Source organism: Rattus norvegicus, chromosome 12, assembly GCF_036323735.1.
Source record: "Rattus norvegicus strain BN/NHsdMcwi chromosome 12, GRCr8, whole genome shotgun sequence".
In the NCBI taxonomy this organism is placed as follows: domain Eukaryota; kingdom Metazoa; phylum Chordata; class Mammalia; order Rodentia; family Muridae; genus Rattus; species Rattus norvegicus.
In genome coordinates, this window is record NC_086030.1 from 27,277,668 (window position 1) to 27,295,402 (window position 17,735).

Genomic DNA, 17,735 nt, shown 5'->3' on the forward strand with positions numbered 1-17,735 from the left:
GGCTTGAACATGGTAAAAGGCGAGGACCAAAGTTGTCCTTGGATCTCCCCATACATGTATACATGCTCAAGCACCCATGTACCTTTTTCTTGAAGGGACTGGAGAGATAGCTCAGTGGTTTCGATCATTTATTGCTCCTCCAGAGGACCTGAGTTTGGTTTCTACAACCCATGTTGTGAGCGCAGAACACCCATTACCCCAGGTCCAGGGGATCCAACACTCTCCTCCGGCCACCCCAGGCAAACACACTCATATGGCAGACACATGCTCATAAATCACCAGGTACAGTGGTGCTCCCTTTTAGTCCCAGCCCCTGGGAAGCAGAGCAGGCGCATCTCTGAATCTGAAGCCAGCCTAGACTATATAGTAAGTTCCAGAACAGCCAGCTATGGCTACCTAGTGAGATCCTAGCTTGAAACAAGAAAAACTTAAAAACCAAGATCTCTGAGGTGGAGACATGGCTTATGCAGAGAAACTGGAACTAGTTCCCAGCACCCACATGGGGACTGAGACTATCCACAAATCCAGTTGCAGGGGAGTCAACCCACTTTTCCGACCTCTGAGGGCCTCAGGCACATGCATGCATGCTGGCTAAGTGTTCATGTACACGTGAGACCTGGAACCTTGCCTTTGATAAGCAAGGGCATTGGCTTCCCCCTAGGTAAGGATGTGGGGTTTGGGGCTTGTCTCAAAAGCCCAGATGTCACCCACTGACCACCCAGAGGCAAATGAAGGCCTGTGTGTTGACGGAGGGATCCTCCATCTCTGAGCCTCGTCCCCATCGGCACCTCCAGGGTTGATTCCCCTACACTGCAGGTGGGAAAAGAAAAATTCCAAACAGAGGCTCACTCCAGATACAAATGTTTATTCTACATAAAAATCTCACAAAATGGGCAGCTGGTTGTACCGAGACCTTTGGTGACGGGGTAAAGGGAAGTGGCCATGAGAGAAGGCAGCACGGACAGTGGTCAGTCACTGGGCAGGAGCAAAGCGGAGGGGAAGGGGCACACAGACACGGCCCCAGCTCCCGCTGCATGCAGTCGCATGCATACTCCTTGCCTGTGGATGAGAAAGGGGTCCTGGGGCATGGGGGTACATTTTTGACTCTGAGAAGCCCCAAGTTGGCAGGGGAGGAAAGTGGGGAGCCCCCTCCCCAGCTGGCTGCTGAATACTGCATCCAGTACACCTGACACCACGTGGCACATCAATGGGAGACAGGGCAGGGTGAGACTGCAGGCCCAAAGTGACACCTGGCTTTTCAGAGCAGAAAGGGAGCAGGGAACCGCTGTCCCTAACATGCAACTCCGGCCACGACTTAACATGCCCGTTAGAGACTGTGGGCAGAGGACTATGGCCTGCTCCACCTCTCCAGCTCAGAGCAAGGCTGGAGATGGCACCACTGAGCTTCTTAGCAAAGGATCACTAGGCTCAGGCCCAGCCCAGGAACAGGACTCCCAGGGCTGTGGTAAGGGCAGCTGAGGCCAGAGACACTGTCAGGCTTTGCCCAAAGAGGGGTACTGGGTGCTCCTAGCACACCAGCAGCCGTGGCACCCTGAGCATCCTGGCAGTGGGCAGCTAACAAAGACTCAGTGCTGAGCTGTCCCCACCCCTAACCTGAAAAGCAGCACCATGTGACCAGCTGGTCCCCACCCTCCAGGTGCCTTGGCATGGTGGGGAGAGCTGAGGAAGCCAGAGGGCAGGGCGAGTGAGGGCAAGGTTGGGGTCCAGAAAGGAGCCTGAGTCCCAGGGAAGCGTAGGCCCCAGGCCTGAAGGAAGGCGGACCTGGCCAGGGCCCGAGTCTTGCCCACACTGGCCTGTACCCAGCCCCTCTGGCTGTTCCCGATCCTGCTCCCCTCTGCCTCCTGTACAGACACACACTGTCACAAGATCATGCACACGACACGGCTTGGGGCAGGGTGGTGGGGACGGGAGCCTCATGGCAGAGAGGGAGCGGTGTTGGATGGGAGGGAAAAGGACTCCCAGCCAGAAGGCAGGAGTGGGGAGGGCAACCCAGCTAGGTGCAGCAGCCAGGGGCCTCCTCAGGGAGACCCATCCAGAATGGAGCCGTGGGTGGGGTGGTTTCTATCCAAAGATGCCCCCGATGGTGGAGGCGATGATGATGCCCAGAATCACACAGCAAATGATGATCATGATCTTCTTCTGCAGGGACACAAAAGGAAGGCCTCAGAAGAGCAGTGGGAGAGACTGGAATGAGGGCTCATGCTGGGGCTGAGTGGTAGAGTCCCTGCCTAGAATCCCCAGAGAGGGGCTGGGGGCATGGCTGAGTGGTACAGCCCCTGTCTAGAATCCCCCAGTGAGGGGCTGGGGGCGTGGCTCAGTGGTAGAGCCCCTGCCAAGAATTCCCCAGTGAGGGGCTGGAGGTGTGGCTCAGTGGTAGAGCCCCTGCCTAGAATCCCCCAGGGAGGGGCTGGGGGCGTGGCTCAGTGGTAGAGCCCCTGCCTAGAATCCCCCAGGGAGGGGCTGGGGGCGTGGCTTAGAGGTAAAGCACCTGCTTAGAATCCCCCAGTGAGGGGCTGGGGGCGTGGCTCAGTGGTAGAGCCCCTGCCTAGAATCCCCCAGTGAGGGGCTGGGGGCGTGGCTCAGTGGTAGAGCCCCTGCCTAGAATCCCCCAGTGAGGGGCTGGGGGCGGGGCTCAGTGGTAGAGCCCCTGCCTAGAATCCCCCAGTGAGGGGCTGGGGGCGGGGCTCAGTGGTGGAGCTTTGGTCTAGCATTTCCTAGATCCTGGGTTCCATCCGCAATATGGAACCCCAATATGGAACAAATTAAAACAAAACAACCAAAAATCTGTAAAATAAGCGCTGGATTCTGGAGGGCCGGACTAGTATCAGGAATGGCCTAGAATGGAGTGTTGATGGAGAAGTGAAGGCTATGGTTGGAGGTTCTGAAAATGGGACAAGTAGGAGGGGAGGAGGATCCCACAGCTTGGGGGTTCTCTGGGGTATGAGTTTAGGCGGAGCTGGCCACTGACCCTGCGTGCCTTGCTCTGGTACTTGACGGCCTTCTTGGTGTCAGACACGGCCCTCTCCACGTAGTCCACAGCGTGTTCCACATTGTACTCGATCCTGTCAATCATCTCCCCCTGCAGGGCCAGGGGCACCCAAGGTCCAGGCCTCCCTCCTCAGGACCAGGAGAGGGTGCAGGGTAGGGGTTGAGGAAAGTACTCTGAAGTCAGAGAGAGAGAGAGGGAGAGAAGAGTTGTGTGAGGAGGGCACGTAGCTTCTCACCTGTGCCACTAGGCCTGAGTACAACATGCCAGGAGCAGCTCCCACCCGTCCCAAAGAGCAGCCATCCTGGGGTGTAGAATTGGCCATGCAGTCTCAGACAAGGTTGAGGACCATGCAGAGGGGGTAGTCAGCTGTGACCCTAGGAAATGGACAATGCCAGGCAAAGGCAGGGCAGGAGTGGGTGGGTCACAGTCTGTACTTCTCCTTGGCCAAAGCTTACCAGAAGAGCATGGGCAAGCCTCAGTGGTTGGGGGACAGTTCCAGAAAGCTCATGTCTGCTGTCTTCAGATGCTGAAACTCTCTGCCCAGCCCCCACAGTCCTCTTCGGATCCCATGTCTTTCATTTGAGTGTGACACTGTCCCACAAGACTTACAACCATGTTGGATCTCAGCCTAAGTCTGATGTCTTCTCCTCAGGGTTTCTCAGGAGAACCTGGCACAGTTTTCTCAGACCTGCCCACTGCTCATAACACACCTACCCCTAGAACCTTTGGTCTAGCCAGGCATGATCTGTGAGCCTAACACTCAGGAGATTGAGGCAAGAAGATCAGGAATTCAGGACTAGCCTGGGCTACATAGCAAAACCCTTTCTTTCTCTCTCTCTCTCTTTCTTTCTTTCTTCCTTTCTTTTTCTTTTTAAAAAATATTTAAGCGCTTACCTAGGAAGCGCAAGGCCCTGGGTTCGGTCCCCAGCTCCGAAAAAAAAAAAGAACCAAAAAAAAATATTTATTTATTTATTTATTTATTTATTTATTTATTTATTTATTATATATAGCTGTAGCTGTCTTCAGACACACCAGAAGAGGGCATCGGATCCCATTACAGATGGTTGTGAGCCACCATGTGGTTGCTGGGATTTGAACCCAGGACCTCTGGAAGAGCAGTCAGTGCTGTAGTCAGTGCTCTTAACCACTGAGGCCATCTCTCCAGCCCAGCAAAACCCTTTTTTATAAAGGTAAAAGAAATCATAAACACACAATGTCCCTGAAGACCATCACCAAATCAGACAGACAAACAAACAAACAAACAATAACAAAACCTCGACAAAGCCAGGTGTGGTAACAGCTAAAATCTTAGCACCGAGGAGACCCAGACAGGATCCCGAGTTCAAAGTCTAGCTTGGGCTAAACAGCAAGATTATTTCACAAAGGCAAAAGAACAAAACAAAACCAAAACTAAAAAGTCAACGGTAAAATCCACGTCAACGAAGGCAAACATGGTGGTTTGCCCCTGTGATTCCAGCTCTCAGCGATGAGGATTGCCACAGGTCTGAGGCCAAGGCTACAGAGGAAGACCCTGCCTCAAAACAAAAGCGAAGGGCTGGGGTGGAGATGTGACTCGGTTTTGGGAGGGCCCACATTTGATCTCCAGCACAATGTCGACTGAATACTGTCATACAGCCTCATCGTTTGGGAATGAGAGCCAAGAGGACAGTAGTCCAAGGACCAGAAGGGGAGGTGCCTTAGGGGATAAAAGCTGATGTCACCAAGCCAGAAACTCTCTCCTTTGAGCACAAATGGACATAGACACACAGACACAGACAGATACACAGACAGACACAGACAGCTACATAGACACAGACAGCTACACAGACACAGACAGCTACACAGAGACATATACACAGACACAGACACACAGACACAGATACACAGACACACAGACAGATACACAGAGACATATACACAGACACAGACACACAGACACAGACAGATACACAGACACACAGACAGATACACAGACACAGACAGACACACAGACACAGACAGACACAGACAGCTACACAGACACAGACAGATACACAGACACACAGACACAGATACACAGATAGACACAGATACACAGACAGACACAGACATAAAATTTTTTTTAAATAAAGTTCAGTGTTAGACTGGTAAGATGGCTCAGTAAAAATTTTTTTTAAATAAAAAAGTTCAGTGTTAGACTGGTGAGATGGCTTAGTGGTTATGAACACTGGTAGCTGTCACAGAGGACACTGGTTCAATTCCCAGCACCCACTTGTCAAATCACAACCATCCATCACACCAGTCCCAGGGAATCAGATACCTCTTCTGGCCTCCAGGAGTCCCAGGCCTTAGTGCCCAGACATGTATACAGACAAGACACCCACACGCATTAAAATAATAAATAAAAATTCTTTAAGAGGTTGGGGATTTAGCTCAGTGGTAAAGCACTTGCCTAGCAAGCGCAAGGCCCTGGGTTCGGTCCCCAGCTCCGAAAAAAAGAAAAGAAAAAAAAATTCTTTAAAAAAGTCCAAGATTGGGCCGGTGAGATGGCTCAGCAGTTAAGAGCATTTGGTGTTCTTCTAGAGGTCTGGGAGTTTGAGTTTCAGCGTCAGATGTTGGCTCACAACCATCTACAAAGGAATTTGATCCCCTCTTCTGCTATGCAGGTGTTCACGAAGACAGACCACTCATACACTTAAAAAAACATGAAAAAAGGGCCTGGGGATTTAGCTCAGTGGTAGAGCGCTTACCTAGGAAGCACAAGGCCCTGGGTTCGGTCCCCAGCTCCGAAAAAAAAGAACCAAAAAAAAAAAAAATGAAAAACAAATAAATTATAACAAAACAAAAAAGTTCAAGGTAGTCTTAAGCTATGTAAATTTGAGGCTGGCGTATATGAGACTACCCGTTACCACATCATCTGTCTCCAACTCTGGGTTGGCCCTGACCACTCCCTGGGTCCCTCAGCCCTCCTGTCTCCTCAAGCTTAGCCTCTTACTGAGCTCTTGGTACTGCTGGTCCCTCAGCTGGACGTCACTCCTTGCTGCTCCTGGGAGCCCCTCCTAGCTGGTCCCTTTCCGCCATACACGTGTGTCTGGGCAAAGGAAGCCCTGAGTAGACCAAGTTCTGAGTGAATATATGTTATGCCATGGGCACGTCCTCCTATCCCAGCATGGGGCATGCAGAAGCAATCACATCTTTATGAGTTCAAGGCCAACTTGGTCTATATAGCAAGATATGGTCTCGAGAATTTTTTTTTTTTTTTAAAAAAATAGAAAGGAAAAACTTGCAAGTCAGGTAATGGGGACTGAGATGGCTCAGTTGACAAGCACCTTGGTTTTGGTCCTCAGCGCCTATGTAAAAAGTCAGGTACAGTGGCACATACCTGTAACCCAACTTCTGGGAGCTGGAAACAAGGGGATCTGTGGCTCACTGGCTAGCCAGTATAGGTGACTTGGTAAACTCCAGATTCAACAAGAGACCCTGTCTCAAAAGTATAAGGTCCACGCACACACGCACATGCATGGTCATTGCTATGCCTTTTGTTCCAAGCAAGGCAGCCAGTCTATAGTGGCCCTTGATGTAGTTCATGAAGCCAGGACAGGGCTGGAGGGAGAGGTGGGGCCATGCAGGGCCTAGGGGAGCAAGCAGAGCCATGCAACGGGATCCCTGGAGGCCCTTACAACAGTATGGTTACCTGAAGATACTCTGTCCCTCCCGGGCAGGGCAGCGTGTTGGGTGGAAAGGGAAGGGGTTAGTGTGGCCCTGGATGTTGCTGGGACCGAGGGCAACATCGGGGACGAGGGTCCTCACCTGGCTCTCCACCAGCATGGCCATGTCCATGAACATATCGTGTAGCTCCCGGATGCTGTTCTCCAACTTGATGATCTCACTGTGCCTGGTCTCGATCTCACTGAGGGCCTGCTTCGAGATGCTGGAGTCCATGATGATCTACAGGGTAGAGCAGAGGGACCCTGATGCTGAGGAGAAGGGCTGGACTGTAAGGGAGGCTGTCCTTTTTTGTTTTGAAATCTATACATATATGTTTGTCTGGGTATATGCACATGAGTCTGGTGCTTGAGAAGGCCAGAGGAGGGTGTCAGAGGCCCTGGAGCTGGAGTCACAGGTGGTTATGAGCTATCAGACATGAATGCTAGGAACCAAACTCATGTTTTCCAGAAGAGCAGCAAGGACTAATGCGTTTATAATGACCACAGAGTCATTTCTCCAGGCTCGAGAGTTGTGTCAAGTTCATATAATTTAGAGTCACCCGGGAAGAGAGTCTCTCCTCAATGAGGATGACCTAAATCAGCTTAGCTAGGGACATGTCGATGAAGGACTGTCTTAATTATCAATGTTAACTGATGTGAGAAGACCCTGCCCACTGTGGGTGCTGCCATTCCCTACACAGAAGATCCTGGGCTATGGGGAGAGAAAGCTAGCTGGGCACTAGGCATGCAAACATTCATTCTCTCTCTCCACTTTGACTGCGAGGTGACTAGCTGCTTCAATCCTGTCAGCTAAAACATGACCCCTCTCCGTTGAGTTGCTTTTTTTTTTTCCTCACAGCGATAGAAATGAGACTAGAATAGGGGCCAAGGAGGAGGCAGCTGAGTGAGTAGAGGTTTCCCAAAAGCAGCAGCCACAGCCTTTCCAACCTCCTGTCTGGCACCATTGCTGAGTCTCTGTGGGACTTGATTCCTGTCTGAAAGAAGGAGCTCGTGACACTCCCCCACAGTTAGTGCTCGCCACGTGACTGTTTTATTATGGCAGACATGGTGTCCCTGAGAGGCATAAGCAGGCCAATCTCTGTGAGATCCAAATCACCCAGGCCTACACAAAGAGTTCCAGGACAGTCAGAGCTACACAGTGAAACATTGTTGCACAAAATAAAAAAAAACACAAAAACAAAAACAAAAAAAATAAAGAATTTGCATTTATTACTTGTTGCACATGTATGTATGTATGCTCATGCAAGCATGTCCAACTGCACACACGTGAAAGCCAGACAGGAGTCAGTTTTCTCCTTTCACAAAGAGAGGCCTGGGCATCGAATCCAGGTACTTAGGTTTGGTGGCTGGTGCTCGTACCTGCCGAGCTGTCCTGTTGGCCCTGATGGGGTTGTTTTGAGACAAGATCTCATGAATCCCAGGCTGGTCTGGAACAGGCTATACAGCTAAAACTAAGCTTCGACTTTTAATTCTCCTGCCTCTACCTCCTCTTCCTCTTCCTCCTCTTCTTCCTCTTCTTCCTCCTCCTCCTCCTCCTCCTCCTCCTCCTCCTCCTCCTCCTCCTCTTCTTCTTCTTCTTTTTTAAAGATTTATTTAATGAGTACACTGTCACTGTCTTCAGACACATCAGAAGAGGGCATTGGATCCCATTACAGATGGTTGTGAGCCACCATGTGGTTGCTCGGATTTGAACTCAGGACCTCTGGAAGAGCAGTCGGTGCTCTTAACCTCTGAGCCATTTCTCCAGCCCCTGCCTCTACCTCTTTAGTGCTCAAATTATAGGCCTGCAACCATGCTGGTTTTAGAAAGTGCCGAGAACTGAGGCCTAGGTTTCGTAGTGGCAGGCAAGAACTTTATTTAACAATCGCACCACAGCTCAGTCTTGTGATTTGGTTCTTTCTTTCTTTCGTTTTTCTTTCTTTTTTTTTTTTTTTAATATTTTATTTATTTTATGTATATGAGTACACTGTAGCTGTCTTCAGACTCACCAGAAGAGGGCATCAGATCTCATTACAGATGATCATGAGCCACCGTGTGGTTGCTGGGAATTGAACTCAGGACCTCTGGAAGGGCAGGCAGTGCTCTAAACCTCTGAGCCATCTCTCCAGTCCTGTTTTTGGGTTTTCTACACATCTATTTACTTATTTTCTTTTTTAAAATTTATTTATTTTTATTTTATGTGCACTGCATTGTTTTCCGTGTGTGTGTGTGTGTGTGTGTGTGTGTGTGTGTGTGTGTGTGTGTCTGAGAGAGAGAGAAAGAAAGAGAGCCAGATCCCCTGGAATTGGAGTTACAGACAGTTGTGAGCTGCCATGTGAGTGCTGGGAACTGAGCCCTAGTTTTCTGGAATTAAAAAAATAATAATAACTTTTTATTTGTGTGTGTGTGTGTGTGTGTGTGTGTGTGTGTGTGTCTGAGAGAGAGAGAAAGAAAGAGAGCCAGATCCCCTGGAATTGGAGTTACAGACAGTTGTGAGCTGCCATGTGAGTGCTGGGAACTGAGCCCTAGTTTTCTGGAATTAAAAAAATAATAATAACTTTTTATTTGTGTGTGTGTGTGTGTGTGTGTGTGTGTGTGTGCGCGCGCGCGCGCGCGCGCGCGCACAAGCGTGCACACGCAGGTCTATGTACCAATCTGCAGTGACCAGAACAAGGCATCTACCACTTTCTACCTCACCACGTAAGAAAATATTTGCATGCATGGGCGCATGACTATACGGCTTGCTTCTAGTCAGAGGACAACTTGGAGAAGGAAGCCAGTTCGCTCCCTCCGCCAGGAGGCTCCTGGGGACGGAACTCAGGCAGTAAGCGTAGTTAGCATCACGTTCCCTTCTTAGGCGTCCTGTCCGCCCTGCCTCGGTGACACAGTCTTCTCCTGAACCAGAAGTCCGGCCAGTGAGCTCTCAACCCTGGCCAGGTCTGTCCCCTCACTGCTGCAGTTACAGCCACACAGTTTGGTTTTAGGTCACATACAGCTCAGCCCATCCTCCAGTGAGCCGTGCAGCCAAGGATGCTAGGGACTCCATCCTCCTCGCTCTGTTCGTCCGTCTGTCTCTGCCTCCCTCTGCCTGGTGTTGGGATGAAAGGGACGCTGCACCATGCCTGCTTGGTACCCTGGCAGGCTTTGAACTGGCAACAATACGTTTTCCTTATGACATTGTGTGTGTGTGTACATGTGTGTCTGCATGTGTGTGTGTGCATGGGTGTATGTGTGCACGTGTATATGTGTGCACAGTGTGAGCGTATGCATGTGTGGTGTGTATAGACAACTTGCAGTTCTCTGCTCCTACCATTTGAGCCCCAGAGACCCTGCTCAGGTCGTCAGGCCTGCCAGCAAGCTCCTTACCTGATCATAACCTGAACACAAGTCTTGAATTTCACCGTTGCCACAGACATTTACACGACCCTCAATCTGGTCCCCTCCCTTCGCTTCCACCTCAGTCGGGTGCTGTATCCAAACACTACCCTGATCCTGGGTTTGGCCCCCCACACTGTGTTGTAATGTGGTGGCATGTGGTCAATGGGTCCTGGTAACAGGGGAGGGGTTCACACTCACCCCAGAGGCAAAGATGGCGGGATTCCCACTCTCCAGCATGTCTTCCAACTCCTCACTGGTCGTGGTCCGGCCAGCTATGGGTGGGATCACACTAAGTCAGGCCCTCTCCTAGGAGTTCAATAGCATCCAGCTTCCAACAGAAGCCCCACCCTCAACCACACCTCTAGCTCTAAGCCCCGCCTCCAGACCCTTTAATTGATGGTCCCATCCCCATCTGTAGTCACAGGCTTCACCAATGGCCTCACCACCACCCTCTCCAGTCTATGTCCGCACTACACGGTCCTACCCACACCCACTCTATCTGGGCCAAACCCCATACCTAGACTATTCATGGCACCACCCCTCCAACCCAAATCACGCCCCTAGCCACAGGCCACACCTACCACTACTTGGCTCAAACCACAACCCCAGGCCCTCCCTGTTCATAGCTCCAACCCTCAAACCCACACATTCATGAGCCCCCTTTACCACTTCAGCCACAGGGCCTCCCTTCCAGCCCGGACCCTGCCCCAGCTCACTGATCTCCAGCTGCCTCTGGATGCGCCCTTTGCAGCGTTCTCGGTAGTCTGACTGAGTGGCGTTGTACTCGGACATGACCTCCACAAACTTTCGGGACAGCGTGGAATGCTGGGAGTCGGGGGTGGGGAGACAGGGGTACCGGTAGGTATTGGGCTCCACCGAGTACCCAGACACTCAGATGCCCGCCTACCCTCGCCATTCGGCTGCACCTGCGTCTTCCGGATCCTCAGGTCCGCCGACGAGCGGTTCAGACCTTCCTCCTGCTCGATGCTCTGCTCGATGCCTGGGGTGGGAAGGTAGGAGGCCGCTGAGGAAGCAATACCCTGCCTCCATACATCGGCCCCGCCCGTAAATCAAGGGTTCCGCTCCCCTCCCAACCACAAGGGATGGGGGTCACACAGAAGGCAAATTGTAAACAATAGTGGAGGTGGGACGGACAACAGTCCTTACAGCTGGGAGGTGCGTGCAGCTGTGCACACTCGTGTGTGAACACACACACACCTGAGCACCTGGATGTACTGGATCTGGCAGCTCAAGGCACTCTGTGACCTGATAATTCCTCTTTTGTGCAGGAAGCAGGGGAAGGACCAGGTGTCTACCACCTGTAGAACATGTCCCCTACATAGTCCTGGCCCCTGGACATGCATGCATGTCTGTGAACAGACACAACATGTGGTCTATGCATGAATCCTCTTCGGGTGGGCTTTTGCAATTTTAAAAATTATTTTTAATTTATTATTTCTATATAATTCTCATATAGCCCAGGCTGTCCCCAGGCTATGTAGCTTAGGCTCTCCTGATCCTCAGACCTCCACTTTCTGAGATTACAGATATGAGTTTCCACACACAGTTCATGGGGTTCTGTGGATGGAATTCAGGGCCTCATGTAGGCTGGGCAAGCCTACTGAGCCATGACCCCAGCTGCCACGGAGCCAGGTCCCCAACCACCAGAGCGACTTACTCTTTAGCTTGGAGCGAACTTTGTTCGCTGTCTTCTTAATGTCCGACATGAGCTCCTCCAGTTCCTCCTTGGTCTCTATGAGGTAGAGAGGTGGGGGTGGAAGGTAGAGGGGGAGAGAAGACATGGTGTAGATCTCAGCCTCTAGCACTAGGAATGGGATGGAGATCTCTGGGCAAACCCTGGCATTGTGATCTCCCTCCTTCCCTTGGCTATGTCTTGGTCTACAGCTGCAATTCTAGGCCAAGGCCACCCTAGCTACAGTCTCACCCTCTCTCCTGCTGCTGCCTTCCAAGAAGCCGCCCTCCTCCTTCTCCTCCTTCTCTGCCTCCCCGAACCCCCTCCCCTCCCGAGATAACAGATGGGGCTAAATTTAAGGCTGGTCGGGCTGTAGTCGGCCTGTGCGCTGAGGACTGTTTACTTAACGGGAGCAGGGTGGAGGGTGGGCTCCGTTCACCTGGCTTTACCTGAGGGATGGCTCAGGAGGGGAAGCAGATACCCCCACCAGGCCGGAGCACAGTGGTCCAACCTTGCCTACCCAGTCGAAGCAACAGCTGACTTTGAACTCCTCACAATGCTGTCCTTCCTAGGTGGTTAGCTGCCCTGAATGTCTGAAACAGAGGGCACCCTGGTGTTGGCGGTGTGGGGGAGGTAACAGAAGAACAGTTTCTAAGAGATAATACCCCAGGGTGGGGGAAAGATTGTAGCCATGGAGGTGACAGGTCACCGGGGGTCATGAGAAGCAAAGAGAGGTATGGGAGGACAGTGGCCCTTGTCCTAGAGACAGCTGTGACCTCGGGCTGGCAGAGGCCTCAGGCTGTTCAGCTGCTCTCCCAGGAAGCTACCAGGACCACCCTCTCTGCAGAGAAGCTGGGAGCAGGTTCTTGGCTACCCGCTTCCCTACCATACACCCTGGGGACGGGGCTCAGGGGTGACAGCAGTGGTGTGTCAGGATGGGAGAGCCACCTAAGTGGAATGTGAGTGAGACGGAGAGGGGGCTCTGCACCGCGGAGGCGGGAGCCTTCCTCCCACGAACAAAAGGAAACTTGGTCACCAGCTGCTCTTGCAGTCTCAGCCTTTTTCGCTCAGACTTAAAATAGCCCAGCCGATGGCAGCCCCCGAGGAGGGAAGAACCAGCATTGATCTAGGAAAGCCCCCGATGACCTGCTGCCAATTTTCATGTTCCTCCTTAGCTCTGCCCTGCCCCACAGCCTGGGTGGGGTGCCCTCTCCCCTTGGCTGCCATCTTAGCCTGGCTCCACGGCTCCGTTCCTGGGTACCACACCCACTCTGTAGGCCACCCAGGGATGCTAAGAAAGGAAGCAGAGTAGTTCTGGTTCGGTATGTATGTCCAGCAGCTTAAGGGTCCCCTTGCCAGAGTCCCCTTTCCTTCAGATATGATCTCATGTAGCCCAGGCTATCCCAAAACTTGCTGTGTAGCCAGAGATGTCTCAGAACTCCTAGTCTCTTTGCCTTACCTCCCCAAAGGCTAGAACGACTACGGACATGTGCCATTGATGTCTCGCTTATGCTCTGCTGGAGCCTGAACCCAGAACATCCAAGCTCTCCTTCCTCTGAGCTACATCCAAAAGCTCATTGCTTTTCCTCTTACCACAAAATTACCATATTACACAGCCCACACAGGGACACACAGTGACCTAGATAACCACAGACAGAGACACACACGTCATCCTTGCCACTGTGGACACATCTTTAGGAAAAGGGATGAGGTGAGGTGACTGGACTCCTTTTCCATGGTCCTGGGAGGTCCCCCTCTCTCTCCCTCCTAGATGTCTCGTTAGGTCCCACACACTCCATTCTGTCTTCCTTGGGGCATATAAAATACAGCTGCCGTCACGGCTCTTGGCTCAAATATACTGAACCAAAAGGCCAGAGGGAGACTTATTCTGGACCAGAGGGTAAGGGGTCCCCCTTTCTTCCCTTGTCTTATGTGAGCCCCAGGGGTTTGGGACCTCCCAGAGGACATGGAGTAATAGGACAGGTTTCTTCAGGGAACAGTGACCAGGTATGAGTGGCTGGCTAGCCTAGGTCCCTAAGACAGAGAACTTGCCAGTCAATGCCTGTGGGGGCCTGCAGTTGAAAACCTCCCGGGCAGAGAGTCTTGGCTGGGCCCTGGCAACCTGGGCCCTGGTGACGTAGACGCAGGAGCATCAGGTCATCCTCGACAATTTAGTGAGTTCAAGACCAGCCTGGGGGCGCTGTGAGCTGGATCAGTAGGTAAGGGAGCTTGCCGCCAAGGCTGACAGCCGGAGTTCAATACCCGGGACCCACACTGTGGATGGAGAAGATGGAGTCCTGAAAGTTCAAGTTAGCCTCTGAATGTGTACATGGAACAGGAGGGGGTGGGGGGACTGGACGGATGGCTCAGTGGTTAAGAGGAACTAGGTTCGGTTCCCGGAACCCACATGCTAGTTCCATTCAGTTCCAGGAGACATAATGCCCTCTTCTGACCTCCCTGGATACCAGGCACGCGCGTGGTACAACTGCATGCATGCTGGCAGAACACTTGTGCACATAAAATAAATCTAAAAATATTAATAAAATAACAGAGAGACCAGCTTGGTCTGTATGGCGAGTCAGTCAGTCTGTGTCTCTGTCTCTGTCTTTATCTGTTTCTCTCTCTCTCCTCCCCCCTTGGATTTTTGAGACAGGATTTCTCTGTGTATCCCTGACTGTCTTAGCTCTACATACCAGGCTAGCCTTGAACACCTGCCTCTGCCTCCCTGGGAGTGCTGGGATTAAAGGCGTGGGCAACCACCACCCCCTTGGTTGAGACAGTATCTCAAAAAACAAAACCAAGCAAAACACAAGGCAGGGTGGGCAAAGAGGACACCTGACAGTTTGTCCTGGAAACCCACCTACCGGCATACATACCTGAACACTCACATCCATGAGCGGACACGGACACACACACACACACACACACACACACACACACACACACACACACAGAGTCTCAACAGGAGTGTTGAGGTAAGGCCAGGTTAAGGGGCCCTGTCTAACACTGAGTCGACACACACAGGCTGCTCGTGTGAAGGGAGACAGGTGACTGACTTCCTGGAGCCGTGAGAATGCAGGGCTCTGAGCTCCCATGAGGCAGGATGCCAGATCTCACAGGTAGCCTGCTTGGTCAGAGAGCTACCTCAGAATTGCCATCTGCTCCCTAGAGAGTCAAGAAGGGCGGGGCTGGGCAGGGCAGCCTCCAATCCATCAACTTACTTTCCCCTCGGTCAGTCCATCCATCCATCCACCCACCAACCCAACTCCCAGCATCCCAGGAGAGCTGCCTGTCCTTCCTGTGGCCCTAGGGAAAAGCTGGGGAGGGTGGGGCTAGCCTGAACTCTCTTTGTAGCTGAGGAAGACCTTGAACCTTTTTTTTTTTTTTTTGGAATCCTTCAACCACCACCTGCTGGGATCACAGATTATTCCCGTCATCCCTGGCTGTGACAAATCTTCATTGCAGGTCAATGTCTACTGGTGGCAGTGGGCGCTGACTTCCTTAACTCCAGCACTGGGTTGGTACAAGGAACCCTGTCTTCTACATATGTAGGTCAAACGCCCACTGCCCCATCGCTCCCCAGTGCAAAGTATCGGGAGCTCAGGAGCCCCGGCTTCTCACTTACTCTCATCGGGGTTCGGGGAGGCCAGGATGGCGCTGTGTTTCCTCTTCACCTCCTCCACGTTTTCAGCAATCTTGTCAATAAAGCCCCGGATCTCTTCCACCTGCAGACCCAGGTCAGCAGGGTTAGAGGAGAACAGCAGGAAACCAGAGGAAAGATGGGCCACAGCTCCCGGAAAACCCCAAGCATGGACTCTGCTAGGCACGGGCCTATTCACCCTCAAACTGGCTCACACTGGAGCACCCCCACCCTGGGGTGGGGGAGAGGGGGATGATGGCGAGCAGGGGTTAGGTGCATGAGAGTCCGGCACTGGCTCATGAGTGAGAAAGCATTAGGTACAAGAGGGGACATCGAGGTACATGATTCCCACCTGTTCAAAGAACTCATCCATGAAGCGGTCTCGGTCCACAGTGACAGTGACATCATCGTCGTCATCGCTGTCCTTGGCCTGAACAGGGTTGAATATATGTGAGTAAATATGCCTGGGCCCCTCGAGATCCTAAACTATGAGACATCTTCACACGAAGCTCGGTGAGGCTCTTAGGCCATTTAGCTTCCTCTTGGGAGACAACCTGTGTCCCACACACTTTCAGCCACAATGCCACCTGGAGGATCCCTACACACCCAGCACAGTAGAGAGGATCTGCCTGTCAAGTAGGTGACAGAGTCATGTCCCCTCCCAGTAATGATGAAACTAGGTTACCATGCCGGTGGTCCCTAAAATTGAAATCAGCCAATAAGCTGTTGTCCGAGTTAACTGAGCCTTGAGCCCCACTGGGGTCTCCAAATTCTGCCTCTTGGACTCTCTGCAAGCCAGGACAGACTTCCTGCAAGCCAGGACAGACTCCCTGCAAGCCAGGACTCCCTGCTCTCCAGAACCAACAGTCTTTGTTTTGTTCTGTTTTTAGATAGTGGCTCATTGTGTAGCCCAGGCTACGGTTAAACTCCTGACCTTACCTTAGCCTCTCGAGTGCTGGCATCACGGGTGTGTGCCACCATGCCTGCTTCTCAATTAAAATGGAGTTTAGTGTTTCCAAGACCTGTTGGTCCCAATGTCCCCAAAGCAGCCTTACAAAAACCACCACCAATCACCAGCTAGGGAATAATTAGACTTGGCTTCTCTCTTTTGACCACAGTTATTTTTTTTCCTTTTCCATTTCATATGTGTGTGTGTGTGTGTGTGTGTGTGTGTGTGTGTGTGTGCGCACATGTGTATATATGTGTGCATGAGATCCATATGTGTATGCATACTTGTACATGTGTGGGTGCCTGAGGTTAATGTCCCCCCCCTTGCAATCCACCTTATTTATTGAGGCAGGGTCTCTCAATCAATCCCAGAGCTTGCTGATTAGATGTGGCCAGTCTTGCTAGCCAGCTTGCTCTAAGGAAGCCCTGTCTCTTCCTTCTAAGGCTGGATTTACGGGCAGGCTGCCACACTCGTATAGCATGGGGTCTGGGGATCTAAATTCAGGTTCTCCTTGCTTCTGCAGCAAGCATTTTAACTGCTGAGCAATCTCCCCAGCCTTGGCCAACAAACCTGGAGTCAGCCAGGGTCATGAGCCGGCCAGTCCAATGTCCTTCCCACAGCCAAGGTACACCAATGTGACCCTAGAACGATCACCTACGGGCCAGGAGCTCAGGGCTCGGTCATGGCTTGCTGCTCACTGCAGAGGGTACTGCCTGCTTTCTCAACGTGACTCAGGTAGAGGGGCTGAGAAAGCCTGGCTCAGGGACATACCACACTCCAAGACTGATGCTCTTCTGTGAAGTGGGGACAGTGATAACTGACTATAGGGGTAGAGGACTTAGAGCAAGACACAGACGTCTTCCTGGGCCCCATTACGTAGCCAAAGCAGGACCCCGCTGAATACAAGAGGAAGCAGCTAGAAGCTTCTCTGGAGGCAGCTCTGAGGCGCCCCTCCCATCTACAGATCACACCTCCTCCCCCAGGCAGCTAAAATAAACCCCCACTCTGCTCCTTCTCCCCGAGTGCCTGCGGACTCCACCAGGTGGCCATCCCTCCCCCATCCCACAGACAAGGAACTATTGTCAGACTTAGGGACCATTCCCGGATCTGGGGTTGAGTCACACGGGGCACTCCGTAGGGAAACTGAGGCATGGCACAGCCTGCAGGAGCTCTGTTCCCTACCACCAGGCAGCTAGCCAGGTCCTGAGCAGTGGGACTGGGGCTCCTGCCATTCAGCCTCCTGCAAGCTCTGGGACCCAGAAGAGGATGGGGGAACTAGGAAAGGTGGAAGGAGAACGTTCTATCTCCTTTGATTATTTTTATTAGTTATTTAAACATTTTAATTAAAAATATTACATACAATCGTGGTATATATAGGA

General features: G+C 52.0%; 1 protein-coding gene across 3 annotated transcripts in view; it reads right to left on the bottom strand.

The window, feature by feature from the left end:
- Positions 1–849: 849 nt before the first annotated feature.
- Stx1a (syntaxin 1A) overlaps positions 850–17,735 on the bottom strand; it is a 28,031-nt gene continuing 11,145 nt past the window's right edge. The window contains exons 2-10 of one of the 3 annotated variants that reach the window (NM_053788.3): positions 15,760–15,837; positions 15,393–15,492; positions 11,753–11,827; positions 11,001–11,074; positions 10,791–10,899; positions 10,273–10,346; positions 6,800–6,937; positions 2,990–3,100; positions 850–2,160 (exon numbers count right to left, since the gene is read on the bottom strand). In NM_053788.3, the coding sequence (NP_446240.2) occupies positions 2,083–2,160; positions 2,990–3,100; positions 6,800–6,937; positions 10,273–10,346; positions 10,791–10,899; positions 11,001–11,074; positions 11,753–11,827; positions 15,393–15,492; positions 15,760–15,837 (837 nt within the window). In that variant the 3' untranslated portion in view covers positions 850–2,082. Of the gene's footprint in view, positions 2,161–2,989; positions 3,184–6,683; positions 6,938–10,272; positions 10,347–10,790; positions 10,900–11,000; positions 11,075–11,752; positions 11,828–15,392; positions 15,493–15,759; positions 15,838–17,735 lie in introns of all 3 variants that reach the window. The other 2 variants (XR_005491588.2, XR_005491589.2) reach the window with 2 other exon arrangements.